Genomic DNA, 24,649 nt, shown 5'->3' with positions numbered 1-24,649 from the left:
TGTGCAGCGATTGGTCGGCTGTCTCCGCTGTCAGTCGGGCCGGTGTGCGCCTGAAAGCCCCGACATGGAGCGTCCGCCTGGGCCCTGCCACTCCCCCCCGGGGCCCCGGCCTGTGCCGCCTCCCCGACGGGGCTCCATGGAGCGCCGCTCCTCTCGGGACACCCCTGAGAAGAGACCGGCCGTGACCCAGACCGTTACCATCGTTATGGAGGGCCGCTCTGCTCTGGGGGGCTCAGCACCGCCTCTCGCCATGGACGGGCGCCCGTCTGCTGCTCTGGGGAGCCTAGGGCCCCCTGTGTCACCCCCGATCACCGCGGAGGGGCGCAGCCTGGTCTCTACAACGGGCCCAGTATCACCAACAACCATGGAGGGGCGCTGTGATACTACTCAGGGGAGCCAGTGGTCCCCAGTGCCAACATCCGCCTTGGAGGGGCCCTCTGTTGCTATTCGGGGCCCTAGCCAGTGGAACCCACCACCAGAGATCCAGGGGTCCCCTGTGCCACATCTTGCCACCATGCAAGGGCACTCTGCTGCTGGAACACCACAAGCCTCTGTCACCCTTACACCCATCACCACAGAGGTTCTGGGATCTGCTGGGCCACAGAAATTTCGTATGGATAACAGAGTTGCTCCTAACATACGATACATCACAGTGGAGGCCCAGGTAAACCCTCCACCTGACCTTACAAGTGTGCTAATTCCAGAGATCCCGCTATCTCCAGATACACCACACCCAAAGAGCATGCCCCCACCGTATACTACTGAAGAGACCCAGGGGACCCCAATAGAGGACACAGGGGGGCCACCAGCACCCTCACAGAAGCAATGGGGTGTAATAGCTAATGGAGACACTCCAACAAAAAGCCAAGGGAACCAGTTCTTGGAACACACTGCACCACAAGATCCGAGGACCTCTCTCCCTGGTGACACTCCAACACCAAGCCTGAGGTATTCAGTCCCTGGAGACCCGTTTACTCAAAGCCAGGAAGTGTTGCGCCGAGAGGACACCACAAGGCAAGGAAAGGAAGCATCAGTTCAAGCAGTCACTGCAGTATCATTGCCACAAGAGGAAACGATCCCAGCCAGTGAGTTGACTTCAGCTCAGGCAACTGGATCATCATCTCCAAGATCTATGGCCACAAAGAAACACCTAGAAGATGCCCCCAGCCACGATTTTACATCTCAGGGTGGAAGAACATCAGATAATACAGCAATAAAGGAGAGATTAGCACAAGATAGTACACACAAATCTCAGTCTGTAGAGGCCGCAAAACAAGAAGTGTCAGATGCCGTGCCCACCCCTCAAGATGGTAGCAACAAGGTTCATGAGGTTGTGGTGTCATCACCACCGTATAACAATTCTGAGGTTCATCTGACCACATCAGAAACTGAGAATAGTGTGGTGCCTCCTCTAGAGTCTACAACACAGTGTCCAAACAGTGGTTTGAAGTATGAGATTCAGCAGACTTCTCAACCTGCCATGTCTCAGCAACAAGGGATCATCCATAATGTGGTAATAGGAGAACCACAGCAACACTCTGCTGTCCTGAATGTGGCAGCTCCACCAGAAGACATCAACCCAGCAAAGAAAAGGGGAACCACACTTCCAGATGGTGCCTCACAGAGTTCTGCAGCACAAAATGCTGATACCTTACCACAGGAAATTATGGTGCATGGACCTGCTGCCTCACCCCAGCAACAGAAAAAGGAGCAGGATGAAACTTTGCCATCTGTTTCAGGTCCCAAACCAGGTGAACTAAATTCCAGTTCTCAAGTTCAAACGAACAATCCTTCTGCACAACAGCCTTCCCCTCAGCTTGCACCTGTGGGGACATCTGTGTCACCCATTCGCAGCCACGATCCCTCAAGTCCTCACAGGAGCATGTCTTCCAAACCTCCGCTCCCTGTTCCACCAAGATCTAGCCTCTATCCCGGGCATCCTCCTTCTATTCGAGAGCATGAACCTTCTCTCAGCTACGAAACAGCTTCTTTGTCCAGCTTCAGGTCTAAGGCCCCTGCTCCAGATACACTCAGTTACTTGGACTCTGTCAGTCTCATGTCAGGCACATTGGAGTCTCTCACACACCTTGATGATGCCAGTTCTCTGGGCTCAGACTCTGAGATTAACGGCATGCCATACCGGAAGACCGACAAGTATGGATTCCTGGGAGGAAATCAGTTCAGTGGACTTGGGTCAGTATGTCTGAGTTTTCTTTTGGAACTGTAATGCCCACTATACTAAGTATGTTATGTAGTTGGATGTAGGGATAGTCAATGAGATGCAAATAATTTTGAGTTGATGCAGCATTATGTAAATTTTGAATGCAAATGTATGCAGCTTCAAAATGAACCAATCAAATACTGTTGTGGTAAAATTTGATTGGTCCCTGTTCAAGCTGCATACATTTGCATAATCCTGCATCAACTTGAAATTATTTGTATCTCATTGACCATCCCTAGTTGGATGTACAAGGGCCATGCTATCCCTGATCAGTTTCTAGCTTTATGTCTAGATGTGAATATTTTTTTTTTTTTAACATCAGAATTCGCATGTGTGTTCTTAAACAATGTTTCTTGGTCCACTTTCAAAAGAAGTAAGTCCTACTGTCGTCATTGATCGCACATGCGAAAAGGCAAATGTGAAAACGCACATCTGGTACAGCATGCATTTTGTGGATGCGAGTTTCGCATGTAATGGGAACAGGTCCATTGGAAATCATTGTTGTGTGTTGAAAAAACGCACACATTTGCACCTAGTGAAAACAGGCCCTTAGAAGGAAAGGAGCAGGGAAGTGACGCAAATGTGGAATATTTTTCTACAGCAGCCAATCAGAATCCTTGCTTAAATGATTAGGAAAAATGTGACCATTTGCTGTGGGCTTGAGTGCAAGTTTAAAGTGGAAATGCAGTGTAAGTTGAAGTTCATGTCCGGGACACTAACTCTCTGTTATAATGAATTATGATAGCTGCAATTCTATTTATGCCCACGGTAGGCCATAAAAGGCAAGGGCCCCATAAATAGTATCAAAATTCCTTTAAAGCGTTCATGTAAAACTCTGGCCCGCGGGACAATCTTGGCCCACAAGTGGTTTTCCCACTTTGCGTTATGTATGACCACCAGGGAAGCTTTATTGGAGGAGAAGCCCTAGAACACCAGGGAAGCCATATGGGGAGGTAGGGGAAAAGCACTAAACACCAGGGAACTGTATAGGGGAGGGAGAAACCCTATAGACCAGATAACTGTATAAGGGAGGAAGGTGGCCGGTAGACATAGAGGTTGGCCTGCGACTCGGTCCCAGTGTTCAATTTGGCCCATTTTGTATTTGAGTTTGACACCCCTGCTTTAAAGGGAATCTGAGGTGAGAGGGCAGTGTTCTCCCCAGGCTCTTTTAGCCGGGTGCTCCACCTAGCTAGTTTTGGTAAGCACCCAGCTGTTATAAGCTCACCTTCTATGCTGCAAGCAGAGTTGAACACAGCACATGCCCTGCATTCTCTCATCTGGCCCCACCTGGGTACTTTTTCAGGCAATACGGCTGGAAAAAATTTCTGGGGAGACCACTGGAGGGATATAGAGGCTGCCGTATTTTTATTTCCTTCTAAACAATACAAGTTGCCTGGCAGCCCTTTTGATCTTTTGCCATAAATGGTGTCTGAGTCAAAACCTTGGAACAAGCATATGGCTAATGCCGTAAAACCTGAGTCAGCGGAGTCAGAGTAACTGATTTGCTGCATGCGCGTTCAGGGTCTATGGCTAAAAGTATTAGAGACACAGGGTCAGGAGGACTGCCAGGCTTACCGGTATTGTGCAAAAGGCAATAAATATGGCAGCCTCCATATCTCTCTCACTTCGGGTTCCCTGAAGGATCGGTGACCCCCAATGGGTTGGCATCTTCTGTGCATGTGCGCCCATGTCAACGCCTGCACAGTAGACCCGATGGGTCGGCAATCCTTCACCGGCTGCCAGTGTAACCCGGGAGAAAACACGAGCTGCGGCGAGGGACACAAATGACTTCTAGAGACTGGAAGAAGCCGCCAATACCACAGCCGACATGGATGTTGGCTGTGGAGCATGTGCAGTAGGGCCTGCAATATTTACCTTCACTGGCTCCTGCGCAGGTGCTGTAGCGGCTCGCGCCTGCACAGTACAGCCGACCTGATCAGGCTCGGTTATTTCTGCCTGAGCCCGAACAGTACTACACCAGTGATGGAGCCGGGGAAGGTTAATATTTGTGTTCTTGGGCTTCCAGAGCTGCAACTGAGGGACAAACGAGGATAGGGGAAGCCTCATTAGGATCCAGAGGCTTCCCCCTCCTGTGGTAAGTACCCCCCCCCCCCCCAGGGGATGTTATTTTTCACCTTGGAAATTATTTTATGGGGATAAGTGTCCAAAGAGGAGGAGAATCTCTTTGGCAGTATTGGCGGAATTTTCTTTCAGTAAACTTAATGTACATATGGAAGGAGGGCTGACATCTTGTTGTTATACTATTGAGAATCTCACTGTTTTTGCAGGGAGGGTGCTATTCCGGTGGAGATCGCCCGGCAGAGAGAGCTGAAGTGGCTGGACATGTTCAATCACTGGGACAAGTGGCTGACTAGACGCTTTCAGAAGGTGAGCACTGCAGCTCGGCAGGTCAGAGAGATCCATATTCCTGCTTCACAACTATGTATAGTGTTCCACTTCCTGTCATGTGACCTTAAAGGTAACCTGAGACAGAGGGGACAAGAGGATCCTTACTTACTTTGGGCTACTTTCAGCTCCTTTGGTGTCCTCATGGTTTGATTTGTTGTGCTGCAGACAAATTAAAGTCCAAGACCCAGGGGCCACGCCGCATGCGTTGTTCTCGGCAGTGCACAGCCTCAATCGCCTGGATCCTACAAAACCTTCCCTGTCCTCTTATACCCCTCGTTCTAGCGCCATCACCCTGTTTAAATATGCTGCCTTGGGAGGCTTCAGAAGATGGGCTGCTCCATATTGCGTATGCATGCATAGTAGGGAGCCGCCTATCTTCGGAAGTACTCTGGTACATGGATGGTTCCGAAGCCTCTCAAGGGTTCATGGACGTTTATTCGAACAGTCGGTGGAGTACACAAAATGTGAGCGACAACGATGGAATGAGGAAAGCGAGAAGACAGGGAAGGCTCTATAGGATCCAGAGCTTGTCTTGTCAATAGGTAATTTTTTTTTTTCCCCTTTCCTCTCTCTCCCCCCCCCCCCTCCCATTTCCCAAAGGCTTACACCCCCCCCCCCCCCCAGTGACCAGGCTATTTTTTTAAATGTATGCCACTGCAGCTGTAAAGGGATACTGTAGGGGGGTCGGGGGAAAATGAGTTGAACTTACCCGGGGCTTCTAATGGTCCCCTGCAGACATCCTGTGCCTGCGCAGCCACTCACCGATTCTCCGGCCCCGCCTCCAGTTCACTTCTGGAATTTCAGACTTTAAAGTCTGAAAACCACTGCGCCTGCGTTGCCATTGTCCTCGCTTCCCCTGATGTCACCAGGAGCACACGGCGCAGGCACAGACCATACTGGGCCTGCACAGTACACTCCTGGTGCCATCAGCGGGAGTGAGGACACGGCAATGCAGACGCAGTGGTTTTCAGACTTTAAAGTCTGAAATTCCAAAAGTGAACCAGAGGCGGGGCCGGAGCATCGGTGAGTGGCTGCGCGGGCACAGGATGTCTGCAGGGGACCATTAAAAGCCCCGGGTAAATTCAACTCATTTTCCACCGCCCGCCCCCCCGCTACAGTATCCCTTTAAGGGCTTGCTGCTGAGCCGTACAACTGTGCACACAAGTGATTTCCCCATGCCCCTTTTCTGCCCACCAACAGATTTTTCTGCTGGTGGACTCTGATCGCTCCCAGGATTTTTTAAATAAATTTACTTATTTTTATTTTTTATTATTAGAACTCCCCCCCCCCCCCCCCCCAGCCAATCACCGCAATCTGCTGTCATAGGCTTGACTATGACAGCCGATCACTCCTGATGCTCTGTAGGGGACAGCCAAGTGACACGGCTGCAGCTGCGTTCACTCCAATTGGTGTGGAGTGGTCGGCAAGCAGTTAAAGAGGACTTGTAACATAAAGTGCCCCTGGGGGGTACTTACTTCAAGAGGGGGGAGCCTCTGGACTCTATCGAGGCTTCCCCCAGTCCCTACGGTGGTCTCGCTAGATGTCCCCCTACAGCAGGCATGTAAATATTTACCTTCCCTGCTCCAGCGCAAGCGCAGTAGTGGCTCTCTAAACGGGATCAGGCAGAAATAGCTGATCCCAGTTGGGTCCGCTCTACTGTGCAGATGCAAGTGGCTTGTGCAGTAGAGCAGACCCGATTGGGATCTGCTATTTCCGCCTTAGCCTATTGGGAGCCACTAGTGTGCCTGCGCTGAAGCCGGGGAAGGTAAATATTGCAGGTGCTACTGCGCCACAGCTTGACAAATTAACGTCTTTGGCTTCGGAGGTGCCCAGCGAGTCCACCGTGGGACAGATGAGGACAAGGGAGGCCTCGATAGGATTCAGCAGCTTCCCCCTTCCAAGGTAAGTACCTCCCAGGGGAACTTTTCTTTTGTTACAGAGTCTCTTTAACAAATGTGGTGTTATCAAACATTGCAGCTGAAAGGTGGGAGGCTGAACTATCTGGCAAGTGAGCAGTTTAGCTGTCTATTGAAAAGAGGCCTTATCCTGGCCTGTTGCTTTATATTTCACAATAGTCAAGTGTGTTCAGAAGGCTTATTCATTGTTTGCTGTAAGACAAAGACAACAGGAGCAAGGACATTGATTAGAATGAGTATATGTCCTCACATATAGAGAAGAATTCTGTGTCTGACCTCACTCTGCCCTGTGTCACTTGTGTCCTACATACTCTGTACATTTACAATGTAAGTGAGAGGGTTCCTGTGTGTAATACTGACCCCCTTCCCATTCCAGGCACATCTGCTTAGTCACTTCCCTGCATAGGTTTTGGGACCACCCCCTATGGCCTCACTGTCCAATAGAATGCTTCTGTAACCTACCTCATACACTTAGCTTATAAAATGTATGTGCAAAACTGACAGCTTATTTTTAATGTAAGTGGCCTGAAAAGGATTGGAATTTTTTATAACTTATGATCCATCCACTTCTTGTTAGGGCCGGTGCACACCTAAATCGCTAGCGTAATTGCAAAACCCGCGGTGGGTTCTAAGAATCCTAATAGCAGACAGAGGCCGGCTGTGCAAATAATCACCAGCTTCTGTTGCTATATATCGTCCCTCCAGGGCCCCCCTGCGCTCTGCTCTGCCCCCCATAAATCACAGCCGCGCTGTTGACACGCAGCATGTCACCAGCTGACTGTTTACAATTGCCTATCAATCTCCGCCGCTCCCCCGCCTCCTCCATAGCTCCGGTCCCCGCCTCAGGACTTTACGCCGATCGACGTTAGGCAGTCTTGGGCATGACGTGGTCTCCAAGAGGTTAAAAAGCACTCAGAAGTGCTCCAGGTGTGTACCAGCCCTCTTTCGGATGACTTTTTGTTGTTCACAATCTGGTCAGAATTCCAGACATGCCGATAATGGGCAGTCATTGCAGAAACCAAGGGAGATGGAATTTTCTGTTTCCTTCTGGGACTGCCTTAGTTTTTGGAAAAATGATCAAGAGGAAAGCAAGGTGCTTCCTGACACCTTGTGGGTACAGTGATAGGAGTAGACCTTGGTGGCAGTGGCACAGTGATGAGAGAAGTTATGAGGACAGTGGCACAGTGATGGTAGAAGATACAGGGATAGTGGCACGTTCAAGGCACGAAACATGACGACAGTGGCACAGTGTTTGGAAACAGCATAAAGACAGTGGCACAGTGATGGGAATAGAAATTAGAATGGTGGCACCATGGCATGTGATGGGAAGAGAAATGAGGATAGTGGCCCAGTGATGGGAGCAGACAGGAGCCTAGTGGCCCAGTAAATGCAAGAGAAATAGACAGTGGCCCAATGATTGGAGCAAACAGGAGCCTAGTGGCCCAGTAAATGCAAGAGAAATAGACAGTGGCCCAATGATTGGAGCAGACAGGAGCCTAGTTGCCCAGTAAATGCAAGAGAAATAGACAGTGGCCCAATGATTGGAGCAGACAGGAGCCTAGTGGCCCAGTGAATGCAAGAGAAATAGACAGTGGCACAGTGATTGAAGAGGGATAGTAGAACAGCGGCACAATGATGGGAGAGATGAAGACAGTGGCACGATAGATGGGAAGACTTTGACACTGTGAGAGGAGAGGGCAATATCACAGTGATGGGATAAGATAGGCGGATAATGACACAGCCATTGCAAGAGAAATTAAGACGGTGGCACAGTGACGGGAGGATACATGAATACAGTAGCACTGTGGTGGGAGGAGACATAAGGACAGTGGTGGAATGATGGCAAGAGACCTATGGATAATGACATTGTGATAGCAGGGGATGTGAGAGTACATAGAGACTGTTGTCCAGTGAAGGCATGGTAAAGTGACAATGGGACTGTGACAGGAGTCTTAAGCTGTGTGAATAAGATGCTAATATCTCTTCCTGTGTCTGTCTCTAGGTAAAGCTGCGATGTAGGAAGGGCATCCCCTCATCTCTGCGCGCCAGGGCCTGGCAGTTCCTCTCCAACAGTCATGACCTTTTGAGCAGAAACCCTGGGAAATTTGAGGTATGTACAGCAGCTGCACAGAGGACAAATTATTACCAACAGAATGACTTTTGTATGTTACTTCCTTATCCATCTTCTCCTCCATGTCGGAAAGACTTCTGGTGTAACGCAAGACTTTAAAGCTATTTCTGCCCAGTGCCTTGCCCATTGCAGAGCATGGGGACTCAAATCTGTACAATCTGGCTTTTATAGCTGCTTGTGTTTCTGAGTGGGTGATGGTTGTCCCTTCCACCTATTTTATATGTTGTACAAAGTGATTGACCAGAAACGCTGAGCAGCTATAATGGTTGGGGGATTTGAAGGTTCCTAAAACATCCTCCTTACATGCAGGTCGAGGAATGTCTCTGTTTTGTATCATCTTGTTGAGTGTGCATAATTCTTGTCTCATTCCTCATCTTTCAGGAGATGGAGAGGCAACCAGGGGACCCAAAGTGGCTGGATGTGATAGAGAAAGACCTGCATCGCCAGTTCCCCTTCCATGAGATGTTTGCTGCACGTGGAGGGCATGGGTAAGACGGACAGTGATGGAAGCGATTGGGGGGGGGGGGGGGTTGATGGGCATCTTGTGTGATATTAGGAGTGCTGGTGATTCTAATGTGACTATTGGAGATGTTGTACATTGCCTACAATGTTTCCTCTGCAGATTAAGTGTTGCTGCACATTGAAATCAGCTGGACACACAATTGGGGCAACAGGGGCACCTGCCATTAACATTGGTCAGATTTGCCGCAGTTCAGTTTGGATTCAGATTTACTGACTTTAATTCACACTACAATGTGTGAAATCCAAACCAGACCATCATCTGGTGCAGGTACAGCTCCGGGGGTGGTCACACTTCATCTGGAGCAGATGCATTCCACAGATCAATAGTCTAAAACAGCCTTTCTCAACCTGTTTACCCTGGAGGAACCCTGCAAATAACTTTTGGATCTCAAAGAACTGCAAACAATTTTTTGATCTCGAGGAACCCCTGCATTTATTTTGCAGCAGGCATGGTCTTAAAAAGTAGGCGTGGCTGTTTATTTCACTACCCCTGGTTACAGTGCCACTCATTATACTGTCTCCTTATCCTAGTACTTTTTATTAATGTGCTTCTTATTATTCTGATCCCCCCCAATTTAGTGCTTCTTTTTACAGTACCCCTTATTATAGTGTGCTCTATTATACTTCCCCTTTGATGGGGGAAAATGCCAAGGAACCCCTGCAGAGTACTCAAGGAACCCTGGTTGAGAAAGCCTGGTCTAGGAAGTATCCGTACCAGGGGATTATTGTGCAGTTCGGGACTTTGCGGATCTGCTGGCAAAGGACTGATTTGAACAAATGCCAGGATTAACTTAGGATCCGTTGACATCTCAACTTTTTGTGTTGGCTCCAATCAGGCAAAACGGACAAAATGGTTCTGCGTTTTGTAAAACGTAGCCATTAGGTTGCCATACACTTATAGATTTTCAGCAGATTTGAACATCAGATGGATTTCTGCCAGATGTCAGGTCGAATCTGACAGTAATCTGGTGTGTGCCATACACTAGGAACAGATTTCCAATAGTTTTCAGAATTAAATCTATTGAAAATCGATTGAAATGCATTATTGCACCGTTTGATCCAATGCAACTCTATGGGCCATTGATCTGGTGCCTGCAGCCAATTGACCTCGATTTTATGTCCGGACCAATCAAGCAAATCATTTGAAATTGGACAGAAATCGATCAATCGGCCGATTGATCACGCTTCCTGCTGCACCGATTTCCAACCAATTCGGTCACAGCGCTCAATCGGCCGTCCATCGATGGCTGAAATCGACCAGTGTCCGGGCCCCTTTAGTCCAAATGCGTGGGTTATGATATGAGTTTGAATTCTATTGGGGGGGCTTTAGAACTTGTTTTGGGGTTTGTTGCCATCAGCTTTTCATCCTTTTCCATGCTTCCATTAAAGTAAGACTGGAGACAAACTGAACAAAAAAAAGTTACTCGCCTATAGAGTGGGAAGGCTCTGGATTCCATAGATCCCTCTTGGTCCTCTTTTTGTGCCATTGATCCAATGTTGTTCCCCTGTGAAAGATATTTGACCATCTGGTTGGACTCTCCTTTGAGAGTCCACGTCATGGTTTTGGAAGTATTCCCCGAGTCCCTGAGTGCTTCCCCAAGTCCGTGTTGTATGCAGCAGGGTGGGGGTTTCTGACAATATTGTCAGAACTAACAAGATTAGCTGCATGCTTGTTTCTGGTGTAATTCAGCTCACTACTGTAGCCAAATAGATCAGTAGGACTGCCCAGCAACTAGTATTGTTTAACCTCCTGAGCGTTACGCCGCTCAGGATGTTTTGCAGCCTAAAGTCCCCCAGGATAAATTTAACAGATCGCATGCCTGTAAAAGCTTTAGCTAGCACGTACAGGTGTCCGGCACCCCCCGATCCAGCCAGTTTATACATTACCCAGCCTGGATCCAGCGATCGGTGCTGCCTCCCCGCACAGCTCCAGTCTTCACAATGGGAGGATCGCACATGACGTCGCCGACATCATACAGAAACCCGATTCTCCCCATAGAGAGACCGGAGCTGTGCGGGGAGGCTGCGCTGATCGCTGGACCCAGGCTGGGTCATGTATTAGTGGGGGGATCAGCAGCAATCGGGGGGGGGGGGGGGGGTTGGGGGTGTCGGCCAACTGTGCTAGCTAAAGCTTTTACAGGCATGCAATCTGTTAAATTTTACTGGGGCACTCCTGGGGCCAGTGAGTGGTATGCCCGACACAGTGTCGGGCATACCGCTAAGGAGGTTAAAAGGAAATAAATATGGCAGCCTCCACATCGCTCTCACCTCAGGTTCACTTTAACCACTTGCCGACCGCGCACTCTTAACGCTCGTCGGCAAAGTGGCAGCTGCAGGACCAGCGATGCACATCTGTGTCGCCGGCTGCAGGCTAATTAATCAGGAGACAGCCGCTCGCGCGAGCGGCTGCTTCCTGTCAATTCACGGCGGGGGGCTCCGTGAATAGCCTGCGGGCCGCCGATCGCGGCTCGCAGGCTAAATGTAAACACAAGCGGAAATAATAGGCCTGAACGATTTTAGGAAAAAATTGAATTGAGCGATTTCTGTCTGAAATTGCGATTTCAATTCGATGCACGGTTTCCTTCCAATCAAGCTTTGTTCCCCCTCTTTGCCTAGTTGTTCCCTCCTCTGTCTCTCTTTGTGCCCCCTTTGCCTCTTTATGCCTCCTCCTGGGTCTCTCTCTTGCCCCCTTTGTGTCTCTGTGCCCGCTCTTTCTCTCTGTGTCTCTCTGTGCCTCCTCTGTCCCCCAAGCTGCATCAGTTCTGGACATAGCTTCTAATGCACGGAATACTTCCTGTATGTCATGTGACGTACAGGAACCCGGAGTTTTGCCAAGCTTCAAACTTCCCCCATGTGAAAATGATGTGATCGCGATAATTGCCGCTTTGACGATTCCGAAATTGTGATCTTGGTGATCACGATTTCGATTTAAATTCAATTTATCTTTCAGGCCTAGGAAATAATCCGCTTTGTTTACATTTGTACAACGCTGCTAACAGTAGCAGCGTTGTACTAGATCAGCGATCCCCGGCCAATCAGCGGCCGGGGATCGCTGTCACATGACAGGCAGGGGCCTGTTAGAGGCTGCACAGGACAGATCCGTTCCTGTGCAGCCTCCGATCTCCGGGGCAGGGAGGGAGGAGAGGGAGAGGGGGAATCCTGCGGTGTAGGGGGCTTTGAGGTGCCCCCCCCCCCCCCTCCCTGCCAGCCACACGCAGGCAGGAGCGATCAGACCCCCCCAGTGTTCTCCCCAGGGCTAATTAAGTGGGCGGGCCGCCCGGCTGATTTGAAGCCCCGCCCGCCTGTTGTCATGTGCTTGCCTGGAGCTTCTAGTAAACTTCACATAGGAGCGCTCCATTGCCTGCTTTCAGTCAGCGCCAGCCTCGCACAATAGCAAAGGCTGACACTACACTGCAGGAGCGCTCCTCTGCCTGTCAGCTCGTGTTCTGGTGAGACAGGGAGGGATTGGCTGGGCGGGTTGTAAGGGGCGGGACTCCTGTTCCGATTCTCCCTTCTGCTCTCCGAGTATTAGGATCTATTTTATTACGGTGCCTCTCACTCTCGTGAATGAAAACAGAGAGAGCAGTAAAGCAACAAAAAAAACAAAAACCCGATACAGCAGCAGCTTCCAGGAGTGAGATAAGAGCCACGTGGGTCTCCGGGACAGCCTCAGAGCGGCTCATGTAGTCTCTCCTTCTCCTCCAGACTGCAGGTAAACAACATGCCTGTGTAGTTGAAAACGGCAGCTGCACGTTTAATCTGGCTGGAGGGAGACACGGAGATCAGGAGAAGTGATGCCCCTTCACACCTCTGCATGTTTATTTATTTGCTGTGGGGGCAGAGGAGACACAGCCATGCAGAGCATCTGTCTGTAAAAAGGCAGCCCCTGCTGTGTGTGTTTCCCCCTGGCCCCAGCTTTGTATCGTGTCTGTAGTGCTGCCCCTCCCCCTGCACACTGGGGACACTTAGTGGAGCTGAACTCTTGCACAGGACAGAAGGAAACAGAGAAATGCACCCTGTATTTACACAGTTTAGCCTGTCTAATTTGATCTTTCTGTGTCACATGACTGCAGAGAAGCTCATTTGAAAAGCACTAAATGTTAACATGTCTGCTTACAAGAAAGCAGGAAGTACACACTGCAGATTTATTGCAGCATTTGTATCAGCTGTAACAAAGAAATGTTGTTCTTTAAAGGACAACTGAAGTGAAACGGATATGGAAGCTACCATAATTATTTACTTATAAGCAATGCCAGTTGCCTGGCTGTCCTGCTGATCCCCTGCCTCTAATAATTTTACCCTAGCCTCTGAACAAGCATGCAGCATATCCGATGTCTCTGATCATATTGACAGATCTGACAAGATTAGCTGCATGCTTGTTTCTGGTGTGATTCAGACACTACTGCAGCCAAATATATCAACAGGGCTGCCAGGCAATTGGTATTGTTTAAGAAGAAATAAATATGGCAGTCTCCATATTCTTCTCACTACAGTTGTCCTTTAAAGGTTATGCTGTTGTGCATCTTTTAGAGCAGAGAGCAAGTTCTCTGTTCAGGTCTGCTTAAAAAGGGACCTGAGCGCCTTAATCTGAAACAATCTGCTAGGTACACACAATGCAATTTTCTGACAGATCTACTGTCAGATCGATTATTCCCAACATGTCCTATCTGATTTCTGCACGATTTCCTATAGAAGTGAACTGAAAATCAGATCAGGCATGTTGAAAATTGTCGATCTGACAATAAATCTGTCCGGAAATTGCATTGTGTGTACTTAGCAGGTACATCGGCTTGCCTCCTCATCCTCTTTTTATCCTGTAAGCAGAGTTGCATTCCCCCCTCGCACGCCACCCGGCTACTTTTTCATGCCACCCGGCTGGAAAAAAATTCTGGGGAGAACACTGCCCCCCCCAGCACATCATCCCCCTAGTGGGGAAAAAAGGGGGGCGATCTGGTCGCTCTGCCTGGTATTTGATCTGTGTTGGGGCTGTAGAGCCCACCCAGCACAGATCAGCGAAATCAGCGCTGGTCCTTAAGGGGGGGGGGGGGGGGGGGTAAAGGCTGAGTCCTGAAGTGGTTAAAGTGAACCTAAAGGGAAGTAAAAAAAAATGAGATTAACTCACCTGGGGCTTCCCTCAGCCCCCTGCAGCCGATCGGTGCCCTCGCAGCCCCGCTCCGATGGTCCAGGACCTGCCGGCGAACACTTCCTGTTTGGCCGCTGTTGCTATACTGTCGCCCCCCCTGCGCTCTGCTGTGACCCCATAAATCATAGGCTGCGCTAAGCGACACGCAGCCAGTTAATAGCCGGCTGTTTGTCTGTACTGTCATTCTCGCCGCTCCTCCACCTCCTCTCTGTTGCCGCTCCCCGCCCAGCGACACAGAGGCGTAGGAGCAGCGAGACTGACATTACAGACATAAACAGCCGGCTATCACCGCGCTGCCTGTCGCTTAGCACGGCCTATGATTTATGGGGTCAGAGCAGAGCGCAGGGGGGCCTGTGGGGGGAACTGTATAGCAACAGAGGCTGGGTATTATATGCAGACCCAGCCTCTGTGTGCAATTAGGATTCTTAGAATCCACCTCAGGTTCCCTTTAAAAGCAAACATGAAGCCATCTTAAAAAAGATACTCACCCATGGAGAGGGAAAGCTCTGGATTCCATAGAGCAACTTTTCTTAACCTTTTCCCTGGAGGACCCCCTATAAATACTTTATCTCAAGGAACCCCTGATTTTATTTAGCAGGTGGTATGGTCTTCAAGGTAGACGCACACTCGCACGCACGCACACTCGCACGCGCGCACACTTACACACACTCACACGCACACTCGCGCGCACACGCACACTCGCGCACACACACACTCACACAAACACACACGCACACACACTCACACGCACGCACACTCACACGCACACACTCACACGCACGCACACTCGCGCACCCGCGCACGCGCACACTCACACGCGCACACACTCACACGCACACTAGCGCACACACTCGCGCACACTCACACGCACTCACACATGCACACTACAATAAACCCTTTTTTCTGATAAAAAACAATCCGTTGTAAGAAAAAATGTAATGTAACTTTTTGGGCTGAGAATTTTGATTGACTTTCCTGCCCCCCTCTAATATTTTTTTCAGAAAATTGAATGGTGGCAGGATAGATTGTAAAGGATTTGATTTTTTAAAGACAAGTAATTTTTTGGGAAGTTTTTAATAATTTTTTTTTTTTTTTTAAATCCGGGAACACGAGTGTGATACATTCAGGGCTGTGGAGTCTGAGTCGGAGCAATTTTGAGTCAGTTGGATGATTTTTGAACCAAATCCATAGCCTTTGTAAAAATGAGTCGGAATCTGAGCAATTTTGGGAACCTGCAGTCAGTCGGAGGTTTCATAAACTGAGGAGTCGGAGTCTGATGATTTTTGTACCGACTCCACAGCCCTGGATACATTAGTCAGCTTTTGCAAACTTCATCAAAGAAATGGAAAAGACCATCAGAATTCTCAAAATGGGAAAAAAATATATACAGTATGTTACAGCCAGAACCTGGAGTCTGTCCACTTTGGGTTCTGGGCAGCCAATATGCAAAGTTACCGAGCTACTGCTGCCAGAGTCTGAAACAAATCGCATTTTACACGTTTCGATTTCCCTTGTTCCTCCAGGATATTCCGCAGCTCCTCTTCCTGCTCCAATCCCTGCCCCTTGTGTCCTTTTCTCACCTCTGCATGCAGGGAGGAAATACTGTATACAGATTAGCCTGTCCAGTGCGCCTGTGCTCTCTCCCTCCCTGCTGTGTATGGTGTCTCTGGCTTGTATTGCAGCCTGTATCCGCCTGTATTGCTGCTATAACACAGGCTACAATGAAAGCCGGAGACACGACACAGCCTGAAGGGAGAGAGTGCAGGCACAAGCTGCCTTGTATATTTCTTCCCTGCAGACAGTGGTGAGAAGATGGACACAGGCTTCTTACATTAGCTGCACGAGCCCACCCACTTTGTGCATTGGCCGGCCAGATCCCGAAGTGGCCAACTTTGGGATTTGGCCATAACCTATATAAAAAATTGTATCATGTGTGGCCACTTTGAGGCAGACAAAATTTCAATGGATGAAAATGTATGGTTAAATAGACATTCAAACACACACTAGGGTACATATCGGGATGTGGTAGCAGTATAAGAGGTAGGTTCTTAGTGTTGCAGTAGCTGGGGTAGCTTGCGGGTTGTGGCGGTGCGTACATGTACTTAAGGTGCCGGGAAATTTGGGCACAGGGTGAAGCAGAAATACAGCTTACCCTGCTCCTGCAAAACTCCCAGCGGCGTTCATTACTATGACTTCAGACTGCCATGGACTCAAGGGTAAGATGTAATTCAGTTTCCAGCTATTGCTGGTAGCCAAATTACGCTGTTTTTATCATAATTTGGGCTCAATCTTTTGACAGCGCCCAAATTACTGACTGAGCGCCTCTATAGCCATTATTCACGTTACAGCCTATGGTGGTGGCAGCCAAATTTCCTGCACCGCTTTTGCCTAAATCGTGGCGGCAGCTGTGAAGTTTTACTAGTATGGATATTTTCCAGAGAATGTTTCTGAAACAGTCCTCTTGTTTCTTCCCTATTGCTTGCTCGTCACTCTTGCTGTGGCTGGACTCGGCATACAGGCAGCAGGATTTGTACCGGATACTGAAGGCATACACCGTGTACCGGCCAGAGGAAGGATACTGCCAGGCACAGGCTCCGGTGGCAGCGGTGCTCCTCATGCACATGCCTGCAGAGGTGATACATAATCCATTCTGCTTTATCACTGAACTGTGGTTGAGATGTGTGTTGGGGATATAACATTGTCTTTTCTTAACATTAATATTTATCTCATTTCATAGCAAGCCTTCTGGTGTTTGGTCCAGATTTGTGACAAGTATCTGCCGGGGTATTATAGTGCTGGCCTGGTGAGAAGCCTTACTGACTGTTTTACCTAGCTGTGACTGTCCCTGAAATCTCCACCCCACTGTGATCCACTGCTCCACCTGTCTTCTGCTCTCCTCGCTGTCCTCTCTCCTGGTAGTGTGTGTCCTCTGCTCCTCACTGTCCTTTTTCATAGTAGTGTTTTGTAATCTCTACCTGCTCCCCACTGTCCACTCTCCTGGTAGAATGCATGTTCTCTGCTCCTCGCTGTCCTCTCTCCTGGTAGTGTGTGTCCTCACTGTCCTCTGTCCTGGTGATTTGTGTCTTCTGCCTCACTGTCCTCTCTCTCCTGGTAGTGTGTGTCATCTGATCCTCACTGGCCTCTCTCCTGATAACTCATGTCCTTTGATCCTCCTTGCATCTGTTCAGTCTCTCTCTATCGCTCATGGTTATTGGGTTTTTGCCTCTTGGTAGGAAGCCATACAGCTGGATGGAGAGATCTTCTTTGCGCTCTTGCGCAGGGTTTGCCCCAATGCCTACAGACACCTGAAGAAGTTCAAAATTGACCCCATCTTATATATGACAGAATGGTTTATGTGCATCTTCTCCCGGACTCTTCCCTGGTCCTCGGTCTTGCGCGTATGGGACATGTTCTTCTGTGAAGGTAGGTGTATGACTCTATGCGTTGTGGTATGCTGGCTTGTTAGAAAAGATGCTGAGCTTTATATCTCTCTTGTAGGGGTGAAGATCGTTTTCCGAGTTGGTCTTGTCTTGCTCCGCCACACTCTGGGGACGGTGGACAAGCTTCGAAGCTGCCAAGGCATGTATGAGACTATGGAGAAGCTGCGTAGCCTTCCACCTCACTGTATGCAGGAAGAAGTCCTCTTACCAGAGGTGAGAATTTGGCTTTGTTCCTTTTAGATGTTTTGATACGCCAATATATATATTTTTTTTTTATTCTGGACCTCAGTCTTCCTTAGCTTTTTTCAATTTTTTAGAGCATGTTCTAGTCTTTCGGGGCTTAGATTTTGCCCCACCTTGCACAATGAATTGCCGAGCTTATGTCTTACCTCTAAGGGCTCTTTCACATTAGAGCTTGCGTTGGAGAACGCTCAAAGCATACGTTTTGTTGTATGCCTTTTACTGCGTTTTGATATGCGTTGCACTGCAGTGAGTGTGCGTTTTTAATCCGTTTTCAATGCGTTACTGCACATAGAAAAACGCAGGTAATTTTTTTTTCTTTTAGTTGTCAACTTTCTACATTGTTCCTCTGTTGCATTCTGGGACTGATTGCCTGCGTTAACGGATTAAAAACGCGCACAGTGTGCGTTTTACATTGATTAACATTGTAACGCATAAAGCTAGCGTTGGCCGAAAAACTGCGCCTGGGTGCAGTGGAACGCAACGCACAAAAAGGCTGCGTTATATGTGAAAGCTAAAATGAAAGTCTATGGACTTTCATTTCACCTTGGGTAACGCAAACTTTATCCTTTGCGTTGAAACGCAGAAAATCTGCCCTAATGTGAAAGAGCCCTTAGAATTTTTACTTACTTGATTTTTGTATCAACTCCACAGCCATGCTTGCTATTACCTCAAATCTGGTTGTAGTTGTAGTTCTTTCAGATCTTGTGATAAAGAAACTCCAGTGCAGCATCTTAACAATCCCAGAAGACATGTTCAGAAGCAGTCTAGGGATTTGACAGCTTCATTTAGCTGCTAAAACCTATTGGAGGGTATCTGATTTTTTTTTTTTTTTTTTTTTAGACGGTCACAGCAAGGTTTGGGTTGAGCTAAAGACAAACACTTATATAGCGCTTTTCTCCTGGCGGACTCAAAGCGCCAGAGCTGCAGCCACTAGGGGGCGCTCTATAGGCAGTAGCAGTGTTAGGGAGACTTGCCTAGGGTCTACTGCTGAATAAGTGCTGGCTTACTGAACAGGCAGAGCCGAGATTCGAACCCTGGTCTCCTATGTCAGAGGCAGTGCCCTTAACCATCACACTATCCAGCCACTAGGGCAGTTGGTCAGCATACACTGATGAGGAACGTTGTGGTAATTTGGGTGCCAGGGATGGCAGCTAGTAGTATATCGGTAAATTACAAATATATTCTACTTTTGGGCTCTAGCCAATTCCGATACAGTAGAATCCCTTTATAGTAAACTCTAAGGGACCAGGCAAAGTAGTTTGCTATATCAGACATTGTCCTACTCAAGTGCATAAAGTTTACTATAGTATTGCATATTATGTCAAGGCAATAATTGGGAGTCATTTTTTTTTTTCCTTTAAATGCTACAGCAATCGAGCACAGTGTCTAAGCTAGATCAAAATGCACAGTGCGCAATATGCAGGGATTAGCATGTTATAATCGCACAACAGCTTTCACAGGAAGCATAGGTCTCACTAGTTAATGCAGGTACAATACTGATAGTGTGCTCTTCTGTCCACATTTCTGTGCAGCCTGGATGATACTAGTGTTGCAGCCATGCACAAGCAAGTCACAGATGACAGGCAAGTAATCAGGCATTAGCTTACACAGGAAGCAGAGGTCTCACCGGCTGGTGCTTTTGAGGAAATCCACACAGGCCCAGAGTAGTGTGCAGACAGCAAGCAGGCTACGAGTGGTATCCATTCCCCACAATGAGTGTCATTGCGGTTAAGTTTTGGGAGAGAAGTGTTGAGATGTTGAAGGGTAACAATGGTGATGTCTTGTGAAGAGTGGGCACCAACATTTTTGTCACATAATGGCATGGTGCACAAAGCAATGGTTAAGTTTTCCACGCAAAGGCAGCTCACCGCAATTTTACTGTTACTAACACCAAAGGAGCAGCACGTGCACAAAGCAATGGTTAAGTTTTCCACCATAGCAACATGTGCATTACTCAGGTAATGAGCCTTGCACTGCTAGTGTAATGTGCACTGCTCCCCTAGCGTTAGTGCCAGTGCAATGCCAGATTTTGCTGCCTGTCACATAGATTGCTATGTATCTGAGAGAGTGGTTTTGTTGGGTTATAAATGTATAAAGTTCAAGCTTGTAGTAAAAAAAAAAAAAAAGTCATGTTCTGTAAAATGTCTGTAGCCATTTTGCCTTCAAAATTCGAGTATATTTAATTACTTTGTTTTATATATTTCTATTCTTACTTTTCCAGGTAAGTTCCCTTCCTGTCACTGATGCGCTAATCGAAAGGGAGAGCAATACGCAGCTCCGGAAGTGGCGAGAAAATCGCGGAGAGCTCCAATATCGTCCCTCGCGCCGCCTACACGGAGCCCGTCAAATTTTTGAGGAAAGGGTGCGCCTAAACCCCACACTGAGTGGCAGCCGTCTTAGCATAAGCAGCCTCCGAAAGCCCTCTCCCCCCAGCACTCCCTCCCTCACCTTGAAACCAGAATCCGTGGTAGTATCTGAGGGGCTTCGGCCTGCATTGCCTTCTCCTACCGCCAATAAAGCTCCTCTGGGACCACCAAAAGAATTGCCGAAGAAAGTCAAAGAAAAGCAAAAGGAGCAGGACAAAAAAAAGGAAAGGGAAGACAGGGAACGGGAGAAGAAGAAGGAAAAGGAAGAGAGAGAGAAGAGGGAACGTGAACAGAGGAAGGATAAAGAGAGGGAGAAACAAAAAGAAAAAGAGGACAAACGCATGCAGAAAGAGAAGGAAAAGGCAGAATCAAAACAGAAGAAAGAGAGAAAGTTCTCCTTCCGGCGCAAAGAGACGTCTTCCTCCGCAACTGAATCTCCACGCAAGAGTGGCAGCGGCCCTACAGACAGTTCAGTGGCGCATGATACCTATTTCTGAAAGGCCGCATTCCCCAGTGGAGAGCAGGTGGAACTATGTGTCAGTTGCTGGATAGTCTTACAGAGTGAGGTCCTCCAACTGGGAAAGTCCTGCAAGACGGGACATGTTTATGTTCAGTGTTACCTCTAGCAGGGCACTCTTGGATATATTCCTGAAGACAGACATTGTTCAGGCTGGAGAATCCTGATACTCTGGCCTGCTTGGTGTCATACCCTTCATTCAAGGTCACAGTGACATTACAGCTGCACCTAGTCATAGGAATCGGGAAACCTGGAACTGGAAGCACTTTGCTTCAATGCTCTTCCCACCCCACCCACCCATTCACCCATGTGCTCTATCCAGCAGCCCTTAGAGATTCTCCAGTATTTCTTTGCATAATGCCAACAAGTAGTGATTTCAGGTGTTTCCTGTGTGAGGATTGGGAGGGCAGTCACTTGGCTAGACATTAGGTGGATTTATGTGCATGGGATTTCATTTTGATGACATGAGTGCTTAGGCCGGAGAACTCAGCCCTGTATGATAAAACCGCACTTAATTCCCCTAAGTGTTGCTACCTACTTTCTGTCTTTCTGAAGGCCAACACTCAGCAGTCTTCCCTAGATTATAATACTTATCCATTCCCTCCCCAGGTGAGCCTTGTACTATGGGCTGGTGTCCATGGGGGTGCCTTGTGCACAGGCAGGAAGTTGGAAGGTATGCCAATGGCGGTGCCTTGTATGTAAGCAGGAAGTTGTAAGGTATGCCCATGGTGGTGCCTTTTGTACAGGCAGGAAGTTGTAAGGTATGCCCATGATGGTGCCTTGTGTGTAAGCAGGAAGTTGTAAGGTATGCCCATGGTGGTGCCTTTTGTACAGGCAGGAAGTTGTAAGGTATACCTATGGCGGTGCCTTGAGTGCAGGCAGGAAGTTGGGGGCTGTGATCCATGCTCATGGCGGTGCCGTGTTTACAGGCAGGAAGTTGAGGGCTGTTCTGCGTGTCCATGGCAGTGCCTTGTGTACAGGCAGGAAGTTACCTGAAGTGTTATATGCACTCTGCATTGCGTTAAGGAAACTGTTCATGTTTACAACCCTGAGAAGATTGCACTTTTGCTCCTATATCATCCCAAGTTGTCCCGCTCCCTTCCCCCTCTTCCCCATTCTGTGCATGCCCCTCTCCTACCTGCATTTCAGGTATTCATTTTTATTTGTATATATTTTGGTTGCATTGTTTTTAATGAATAATTTTGTGAGCGTGTTGTATACATAAGAGACTGCAGTAACTGGATTCTGATTATGATCCTTCACAGTTAATTTTGGAACAATGCAGAGCATTGACATGTAGCGTATGCAGTGGCCATATGACTACATGGACTTTGTATTTGTATGTACATATATGTATATTGCTTTATTTGTTATGTGAGGAGAAGCCAGTGTCCTCTGCTAAGAGTCTGAAGTTGCACTGCTGCAAGTAAAATGTGCTCCTTATCATGCTTTGTGTTCTGTTCTGCTCTGCTGCACCTGTTGATCTCAGTGCTTTGCTGTTTCTATTGATCTCAGTGCTTTGCTGTTTCTATTGATCTCAGTGCTTTTCTGTATCTACTAGTGTCTTGGTTCTTCCCCATTCTTTGACCTCAGTGCTCTGCTTCACTTGCTGAACCTACTGCTCTTCTTTATTCTTTAATCCTTACTGCTTTGCCTCATCACCCAACCAATCCTCTCTGCTCCCTCCTTTGACCTCTCCATTCTGCTCTGCTCTTTCCTTTCTGCTCTGCTCCCTCCTTTGACCTTGCCGCTCTGGTCTGCTTCCTCCTTTGACCTTGGCGCTCTGGTCTGCTTCCTCCTTTGACCTTGGCGCTCTGGTCTGCTTCCTCCTTTGACCTTGGCGCTCTGGTCTGCTTCCTCCTTTGACCTTGGCGCTCTGGTCTGCTTCCTCCTTTGACCTTGGCGCTCTGGTCTGCTTCCTCCTTTGACCTTGGCGCTCTGGTCTGCTTCCTCCTTTGACCTTGGCGCTCTGGTCTGCTTCCTCCTTTGACCTTGGCGCTTTGGTTTGCTTCCTCCTTTAACCTTGCCACTCTGGTCTGCTTCCTCCTTTGCCCTCTCCTTTCTGCTCTGCTCCCGCCTTTGCCCTCTCCTTTCTGCTCTGCTCCCGCCTTTGCCCTCTCCTTTCTGCTCTGCTCCCACCTTTGCCCTCTCCTTTCTGCTCTGCTCCCACCTTTGCCCTCTCCTTTCTCATTTGCCCTCTCCTTTCTGCTCTGCTCCCTCGTTTGCCCTCTCTTTCTACTCTTCTCCCCCTGTTGACCTCTTCTTTCTGCTCTTCTCCCCCTGTTGACCTCTTCTTTCTGCTCTTTTTCCCCCCTGTAGACCTCTCCCTTGTGCTCTGCTCCATTTCTTGACCACTCCTTTGCTCTGCTCCAAATGTAACCTCTCCTGCCCTACATCATTATTTTACCACTCCTCTTTGCTTTGCTCACTCATTTTACCTTCTTGATTGGTTAGGGATTCCCAGACAACTAATATTTTTACATTTTATCTTCACAAAGACTAATATTAAACATAGAACTTCATTCAGTTCCATTTGTCAGAGTGGGTAGAGTATGTGATGTATACTCGACAGGGAGATGATGGACGCTTCATGATCACTTGCTGCATATTATATTCAAATTTACGGGAGCCTTTAGTCTATTGATTAAATAAACCAGAGGCAATCCACAAATCAGCTGTGTAGTGGATGTGTATGCAATGGGTAGGACCTCATATTTGCAAATTTCTGCATCCAGTGACCGCTCTCTGTTTTGTGAATATGCATCGCACATTTCCACAGTCCATTCCACCCTTTCTGCTGAATGGCACTGGATGGAGTTCTGAGGATTAGGGAGCCCATAATAAAACGTGTTGAGGCCAGAATTTGTGGGCTGTGGTATGTTCCCATTGCTGTTCCTCTTCTATAGGTATGACTTTGCAGGCTGTTTGCATTCCCATGACAGAGCCATGTGTAGAGTCGAAATGTCATCTGTAGTGTGTGCCCATAACAGCATCTTGTGTACAAGCAGGAAGTATTGGCCTTTCACATATTCACAGGGCCTCGTGTACAAGCTGCATAGTATTGGGATGTGGTGCTTGCCCATGGCAGTGCCTTCTGCTCAGACAGGAAGTTACACGGGTCACCTGTATACACAATAACTCCAGCATTTAGAACAGCTTCTCAGATATTTCTCCGTTTGTCTCACAGTTGTGCTTTGCATCTTGATCTGATATCACTGCTCTGTAGTCCAATCTGTTTTTCTAGTTCTTCTCCCTTTTCTGATTGACTTGCTCTATTACGCTGTTTGACCCCGCCTCACAGCTCCGTTATTTCTGCTCTCCGATCTGTTGTAACTGTTGCATTATGACTGCGCCTTTCCTCACTCCAGCCTCGTGTCTCTCCAATACTCCCATTTTGGCTCCCTCTGAGCCCTTGCACTGTCCGATGTCCATTTTGTGGCCCTCAACGTTTTGCATGAAACATTTCATTTGGACCCTGCCACTATTTGGCAGTCTTTCCTGCACTGAAGACTGGAACTGGATCATATTTAATATAATGGATTTGTGAGGATTTGGGGTACGGTGTGGACGTTTGGGGGGAGGGGGGAATGTTATTCATTGCTGTTACTCCTCATCCTCTGCTACAACATTACAGTGATCTAACCTAAACTCTGCGATCTCTACTTTGTCATGTTATTTTATGTGCTGCCTGAGCGTTTTTAAGTGGAGTTGTTGTTAAATGTAAGATATTTAAAGTGTACC

The 24,649-nt window shown here is 48.2% G+C and overlaps 1 protein-coding gene across 1 annotated transcript; it reads left to right on the top strand.

Moving 5' to 3' along the window:
* On the top strand, positions 1 to 24,556 carry TBC1D10B (TBC1 domain family member 10B). The gene is made up of 9 exons (XM_068244110.1): positions 1 to 2,193; positions 4,510 to 4,609; positions 8,549 to 8,656; positions 9,059 to 9,165; positions 16,861 to 16,975; positions 17,080 to 17,145; positions 17,576 to 17,765; positions 17,841 to 17,995; positions 20,247 to 24,556. Exons 1-9 carry the CDS (start codon positions 65 to 67, stop codon positions 20,886 to 20,888), a joined length of 3,612 nt encoding a protein of 1,203 aa, XP_068100211.1. The 5' UTR covers positions 1 to 64; the 3' UTR covers positions 20,889 to 24,556.
* The last annotated feature ends 93 nt before the right edge of the window (positions 24,557 to 24,649 follow it).

The sequence above is a fragment of the Hyperolius riggenbachi genome, chromosome 7, assembly GCF_040937935.1.
Source record: "Hyperolius riggenbachi isolate aHypRig1 chromosome 7, aHypRig1.pri, whole genome shotgun sequence".
NCBI classification, from domain to species: Eukaryota; Metazoa; Chordata; class Amphibia; order Anura; family Hyperoliidae; genus Hyperolius; species Hyperolius riggenbachi.
This window is presented reverse-complemented; position numbering and strand designations above follow the sequence as displayed.

Bases quoted from the DNA above. Each gene is read 5' to 3' on its own strand.
- TBC1D10B (XM_068244110.1), top strand. From the start codon at position 65: ATGGAGCGTCCGCCTGGGCCCTGCCACTCCCCCCCGGGGCCCCGGCCT. The intron at 16,976-17,079 runs GTGATACATAAT...CTCATTTCATAG, and splicing joins TCATGCACATGCCTGCAGAG to CAAGCCTTCTGGTGTTTGGT. The intron at 17,766-17,840 runs GTAGGTGTATGA...TCTCTCTTGTAG, and splicing joins GGACATGTTCTTCTGTGAAG to GGGTGAAGATCGTTTTCCGA.